We start from the raw sequence: 7,438 nt of genomic DNA, 5'->3' as shown, positions 1-7,438 counted from the left end.
AAACTTTAGTCACTGTGTTGTCTAGGGTCTGGCTTTTGAGACTTATGTTGCATTCATGTGCTAGTCGGAACTAGGAAATATCTAAAAATAGTCAAGAAGGGTAGTTTAGAGATATTCATATTTGTAATGTTGAATAAATTAATGTGGAAATGGTGTTTCATTATCTAGACATACTCCGTATTTACAATTTACTATCATATGTGATAATTGCCAGAACAATCTGAGATAGCCAAAATATTTTCTGCTCCCACTGGCGTCGAATCCCCCTTCCTGTCTAACTGTCTTATATTATGTGTACAGTGTAGGTCTACATCTACTCAAAAAGAAGGCACTCTTATACAATTATAGATGAAGTCAGGATAAGCATGACTGAGATAAAAAATAAAAAATAAAGGAAATTGTGAATACACCATCCCACCTCAGATCCCATGCAAACTCAGATATTAGTACATTGCAAATTGATGAGTCATATGGCACAACGACACAAATAGAATCCACAACAATGCATCATCAAATATTGATGAGAGGTAAGTAGTCTTATGGCCGATTGATTTCTTACTTTGTTACATTGTTCATTGCGAGCATAGGTCTCGTGGATGCAGTATTTTTATGTTACTCATGAGCTAGTGGAATGTTGAACCAATCACACGAATGATGGCAGATGGACAGTTTCTTGTTTTTCCCACCACTCTTCATGGTGCACTTTGAAGACAGACTCAAAACAGAGCTCTGCTCCAATGGGCAGACTTGTATTTTGGCTACTGCATTTAGGCCCCTTTCATCTCTTCGTCTGTGACAGAGAGTATCATTATGGTCATTTCAAGCATTCCTACTGAGGGTGGAGACAGGGCAGTGTGCCAAACTTTCCTTTCACAGTTTCCAAGAGCCAGCCTCCCCAACACACACATTCACAGGCTACTCACTCCTGTACTGTGTTGTAGCTACCGAGCCCTACAAAGAAGCTTTTATTCGGGGGGAAAGGCAAGCAGTCATGGAATTCACTCTCAAAAGCAAGCCAGCCCCCCTCCCTTCCCCTTCCTACCGCCCTGTGTTACACCCTCTTGCCATATCCTGAACTCTCTGGCCAATCGGTAGAGCTATGAGAGGCGTAGGCTTAGGGACTGAGAGTGCCAACCTCTATAAGACTCCATGCCCTCCTCCGCCCCCACATACTACTCCGACATACTCTCTCAGACTCATACACACTGCTCTAGAGACGCTGACTACTCTTCAGAGACATGTCTTTCCTCTCAGGCATTTTGGGTGACTCGGCTGACAAATATGTGGACCAGGCAGTGGATACGGCAGGTGAGCATTGGGGGGGGATGCGGGAAAGGGGGAGATGGGGTTGAGTGAGGAGAAGGGAGTGACGCACAGCTGGAACTGGTTTGTTTGACTTTTGTTCTGCGTGATTCATTTCTGTGGAGCGTTCCACTGTCCTACTTTGCATAGGCTGGAGTGAGGCTGGTAGCAGCTGGAAATGATTAAACATAGATTCATTTCCCTTTCCTCTAAATATACACTTTTACACATAAACACACACAAACTGACGTTTACTTTTAAAACTCAGCATCCTTTGGTATAAGTTGGGCCTCTGTCATACAAACCTTGGCATTTAAGGGCGGTTGCTAGGCTTGGACAGACCTGACTTGTTTTTGTAATTTTTTCCATTGCCTTGGCCTCTGCGCTCAGATCAGCGTGTAAACTCAGCTCAATGACATTCCTCTTTCAGCTGCAGTAAATAATGATCCGACCATCTCTCCTCTAAACTCTTTGTAAGCATGTCAGCACGCTTTGAATCAATCTGATCCTCTGTTTTCACAGTTTCTCATTTACTCTAATTAGATGTTACAGAGAAAGTGAGATGAATCCTTCTGGATTTGACTGGCAACTGGAACCTCGGCATCAGCATCAACTTGTGCTTATTAACCATGTAATTTATGGACAGCTCATGACGGGAAGCATACAAAATGCAATACATGGCATTTGTCTTTTAGAAATGTACTGGAAGCTAGGCCACAATTATGTTCAAATATGCATGTCCTGTTTGTTAAATGTGCATATCCTTGAAAGTAGCTGCATTACAGTGTAATTACCGAGATGTCAACAACATGTAGGCCTAAGAAATGTTTGCTTGTAATGTTGTCTGACAATGCTGCCAGTCCACTATGTAAAGCTACACCCATAGAAGGTCATCGTGAATGTGGCATCTGCGACCAAATAAATAAAACCATAGATGTATTTTATATCGTAGACTGTTGCTGTCTCTGAAATATCTTCAAATACGACATCACACAGTTTATTAAACTTTAAAAGTAGAAGGGTGTCATTACAACAATAATAATATTTTAGTTTCATGCATCATATATGTTTCTGGTCAGATTTCTAAACAGTTCACTTGGTGATGTTTTGCAGCTAAAGTTGCCAAAGAAAAGGTGAAGAGCATGCTTGGAGGGGATGATTCAAAGAAGGAGGAGTCCAGCGGGGGCAGCAGTGGGGGTATTGGAGGATTGTTTGGAGGATCAAAGGATGACGACAAGGGCAAAGACAAAGAGGGAGGCGGCTTCGGAAGTCTCTTCTCTGGCAAGGATGAGAAAGAAGAGTCAAGTACTGGAGCAGGTGGGGCCGGAGGAGGTAACAGAGGTAAATCAACTTACATTTGGTAATAAATAAATACCCTACATTACATAGTACAATAATGTACAAATGACATAGTATTATGAAGTACAAACCTCATGCATCCTATTCAGGTGTGCCTTAGTATGTTGTATTTCCTGTACATTCTCCACATGAAGTAAGGGGAACTGCCCCTTACTTGCTTAAGGCTACTTAAAGTCAATTTAGGAAAAGCCCGATCTTAGGGCCACGAAAAGTCCATCTAGAAAAAAGCTGTATCCCTTCTAAACAAAACTCTGTCAAAACTCTTCTCTGACCTGGCATCCAAATCGTTGAAAAAACTTCCCCCTAATGTCAGGACCAACTATGTGTATAAACCCTGGATTGATTATGTTACTGTCACCAATGAGAGGCTTTGAAGCCACAAGCCGCCATATTGGTAACTCTCATTAGGAGCAGTCCTCCCTCTATAGGAATGAATGGAATTCTACAGTATTTCAAAAAAGTGACAAAATGACATGTATTTAAGTATGTATTTGTTGTAGTGGGGACAATAACATTAGTACTCTCTAAAAATGGAATGTTTTTATATAACATGTTTATGTTTAGTTCACCTAATATCATTTAAGAGTCTGCATTAAGGTGTCTTTTCAAAAAAGCTCCAAAGTATAGCATTTTTTATTTTTTTACAATGGAGGAGTACAAAATGGCTGCGATGAAGCTTCCAAACAGCACCCCCTGCCTGTCATCTAGGTTTAATACATATCATTGGTCAGGGAGGACGGCCGAAAACGTCTGAAAACCTGTCTCCAACCTTTTATGTGTACTTTTATGTGCACTGTCAAACACAGGCTTTTATCCGCAACAGGTCAATTTGATGGAAATACATTTCTGGAAGGGAAAATGTGCATAGGCCTATTGTTTTAATGCAGATTTTAGAATGTTCAGCATGAAAATCTGTTGCCAATTGGATGGAGAGAGTGATATATGGTTGTGTCACCTAGCTAAATCGCTCTGCATAAGATATTCTACTACATGACTCAAATGTAAATATGTTGTCTGATATAAGCTTTGCAGCTGTTTTTGCTGCTGCTGTTTAGACAAGAATTCATGTTGAGCTCCATCTGTAGCCTTGCAACCTATGGTCATGTTTATTTATAAATTCTACAATTCTGCTAAACTCTGCTTATCCTTCAGACCTGACAGACACACTGGAAGACATTGCAGGAGAGATGTCTGGTGAGAGTGACGACAAATCTAAGGACAACAGCGCCGCAGACCAAGTGCTGTCATTTGGGAAAAGTCTCTTCGGCTGAGTCAGACTTTGAAGCGGTTTCGCTTCCTCTCATTGTCAGTCAATCTGACAGACCTCTGGTTATAGCCTATGAAGAATATATTATTTTACCATCATAATCTGTTACTGTCACTACAGTACATTGTGAAATGTTATGTGTTATATTTGAAAAGTAAATAAAAATGTTTATTCCAAAAGTCTGTTGAATTAGGTACAGCGGGGATTATGCAACCAAAACCGTTCTCACATATTCCCTCCCATCTCCCCTTCCAGTAGCCTTCAGCACAGAAACCATTCTGATATGGGTCAAATTCTGAGGCAAGACAAAGCGTTCAGGTTTAGAACAAAGGCAAAGACACCGAAACGGTGAACAGAACAATCTTCTGGAATTCAGCGTTTTAGTGTTGTGCCAACCTACTTACAAACATATAATAAGTCTGTATTTGTAACAAATGTATTTTATGATATCATCTTGAATAGTGTAGAAGCACATGTTGTGCGCTGCTTTATAAGCACACTGAAGTCTTAGTGGGAGACTTTAAATAGAAAGAACATTCTGGTGTAGGTAAGAAAACTTTCTCCATTTAGGTAAACATTTGCTCCATTTCACCACAGGAGAGACCGGTGCAATTAAGGCTTTAAGTGTTTCTGATATGCTCTACATTCTATATTATATTGACTAACTTACTCAAATCTGTCTGTAGATCCATAACAGATACTGAAATTCCACAAAGGCTGGATCCTCAGTCAGATGTGACATTAAAGTCATCAGTGTTTGTGGGATAGATAGTGTGTTAATGGTAGAGGGGAGCAGGGTAACGGTCTGAATCTTCATCCTATCTCTGCTCTCTCTGGCATCAGTGCTGGGCCTTAGCAATGATGAGAGACTAACAAAGCCCTGGCTGCTCCAGTTACCACTGCTCGCACGCACAGCAAACCGGTGAGAGAGGATGTGGGTGTGGATGTGGGTGGGTGTGTGTGTGTGTGTGTACCATGTTCGAGAGCGATTTATTTTATGAGCTTGAATGAGATAAAAAAAATGGTGTCAAGATAGCAATGAAAAGGCAATATGAGCTTAGTGCTGTTTGGGTAATGAGATGTGTAAAACAGAAATGGAGCTTGTCACTGGACCGTTGAAGCATGACTTCAACTTTCAAGACTTCATTTCCCCGAACAGGAGTAATGGGATGCCTCAGGACCTTGTGTTGGATTAACACAGCATTTCCTTTGAATAAAACCCCTGTCCCTGGACCTGTGAGGAACCGTTTAGCCCAGATAATCATGTTTAAGCAATCGGCCTCTTACCCTGGCAGACCTCTCCATGGTGTAGGCCAGTCCTGAGTGCACAATGTCCTTCTCTGAAGCTTCCTGGAACCAAACAGAGAAAAATACATTGAAAATAGGGCTCAGAGCTCACATTTAGCCCACTAAACTAAACCCTTACTCATCTCTGGAGAAATGCAGCTTAACTGTGATATACAGAGTTCCAAACTGCATCTGGAAGCAACGTCAGCACAATAGCTGTTTGTCAGGAGATTCATGAAATGGTTTTCCATGGCCAAGTAGCCGCACACAAGCCAAAGGGCACCATGCGCAATGCCAAGCGTCGGCTGGGGTGATGTAGAGCTCACCGCCATGATTCTGGAATGAGATGTTTGACCAGCAGGTGTCCATATACTCTTGGTCATGTACTGCTACATTTTGGCCATGTAGAGTGTTGCAACCAAGGACAGACGATTTTTACGCTCTACGCACTTCAGCAGCCCTGTTCTGTGAGCTTGTGTGGCTTACCACTTTGCGGTTGAGCCGGTTGCTCCTGGACTTTTCCACATCACAATAACAGCACTTTGACCGGGGCAGCTCTAGCAGGGGAGAATTTTGACTGACTTGTTGGAAAGGTGCCACGTTGAAAGTCACAGAGCTCTCCAGTAAGTCCATTCTACAGCCAATGTTTGTCTATGGAGATGGTTGTGTGCTCAACTTTATACACCTGCCGTCAACGAGTGTGACCGAAATAGCCAAATCCACCAATTTGAACGGGTGTCCACATACTTTTGTATATATAGTGTATATCATATCTTAATAAAATATTGTTTTATTGAAGGGAGAGTAATCCACGATCATAGAAAGGCCAGCGTGGGGAGGGTTGTACTCACAGCGATCCTGGCCTGGAACTCAGAGGTAGGGACCACAGGGATGGCTCCTCCGTGCTTCCCAAACTTCCTCTCCAGACTCTCCTGGATGGACACTGAGGGAGACCACAGACAGTTCAAATATATGACTAGATGATGTATATTATGTTGTAGTGAATATGGATATGAATCTGACTAAATCCTCATTGAACCATAATGAAGGATACAGCTCATAAATCTTCAATTTTAGGTCATTTTATAGTTAGTTCACCTGCATTAATAATCTGGTATAAATCTTCTCTTTCTATAAAAACGTTACGTGTTTGGCAATTCAAAGCCGTATCTATTCTGAGCTCTTTTCCACGTCTCCAACACTGCCCAGTCTTGCCACTCTCGTGAGACTAGGGAATGGCTTCAGCTTCTGAAATATTCAGAAACCATCCCACTCAGCTATTATCTTAACCCCAGCTCAGTCCTCCACTGCAATGTACTGAAAACCGAATCTACATACATGTTCTGAGGGGCTTTTGTGTGAAAATGCATGTGCACAATATCAGACTGCCTCATTGATGCTGCAGATAGACCGGGAAGAGAGAAAGAGGGTGAGTGTTAGACGTGGCCTGCAGACAGTCAGCATCCACCTCTTCCTGGAAACCCTACATAAAGTGACTGACAATAATGTTCTCGCTCACCAGGCACGGAGGAGGGGCTGTACTGTGTGTGCTGTGCGTGTGTGTGTGTGTGTGTGTGTGTGTGTGTGTGTGTGTGTGTGTGTGTGTGTGTGTGTGTGTGTGTGTGTGTGTGTGTGTGTGTGTGTGTGTGTGTGTGTGTGTGTGTGTGTGTGTGTGTGTGTGTGTGTGTGTGTGTGTGTGTGTGTGTGTGTGTGTGTGTGTGTGTGTGTGTGTGTGTGCTGTGCGCGTGTGTGTGTCTGCGTGCTTACTCTGCAGTCCAATACATTTTTTATGTGCAACATGAGTCACAGCTGTAAAAACAAAACAAAAAAACAACAACATTGTGTTTAATCAGCCTCGGGTTTGACATTTCTAATAGTTCTCATTCCCATTCTAACAAATCTCCCCGTAGACACGGGGAAGTAATTAAAGATTTACACTTTAGTATAATACAAGATCAACAACATCCATCTTTGTGACATAACAGAGAGCAGGCTGAACTTAGTAGGAGCGAGTGCTTCGCTACAGGTAGTGAAATGTCAGACTTACTGAGCAGGTGGTAGTTGGAGTCCCTCTCGTACTTGAAGGTCAGACTACCGTAGCTGACATGGTTCAGGTTCTTCAGCCACTCAAAGTAGGAGACAGTCTCTCCACCAGCATTCAGGTACATGTCCTGAATAAACAAGAGATGGTGAACGTTTACAGACACCAACATTACAGCTTAA

General features: G+C 42.3%; 1 protein-coding gene across 1 annotated transcript; it reads right to left on the bottom strand.

Moving 5' to 3' along the window:
• Window positions 1-3,915: 3,915 nt before the first annotated feature.
• LOC112253682 (glutamate dehydrogenase, mitochondrial-like) lies at window positions 3,916-7,438 on the bottom strand. The gene is made up of 3 exons (XM_042323338.1): window positions 7,263-7,438; window positions 6,067-6,158; window positions 3,916-5,278 (listed from the first exon to the last, which is right to left on the bottom strand). The coding sequence occupies exons 1-3, from the start codon at window positions 7,426-7,428 to the stop codon at window positions 5,177-5,179; spliced, it is 360 nt and encodes a 119-aa protein (XP_042179272.1). The 5' UTR covers window positions 7,429-7,438; the 3' UTR covers window positions 3,916-5,176.

This window comes from Oncorhynchus tshawytscha, linkage group LG01 (assembly GCF_018296145.1).
Source record: "Oncorhynchus tshawytscha isolate Ot180627B linkage group LG01, Otsh_v2.0, whole genome shotgun sequence".
Classification (NCBI taxonomy): Eukaryota; Metazoa; Chordata; class Actinopteri; order Salmoniformes; family Salmonidae; genus Oncorhynchus; species Oncorhynchus tshawytscha.
Note: the sequence above shows the minus strand (reverse complement) of the source record. Positions and strands in the feature narration are given on the sequence as shown.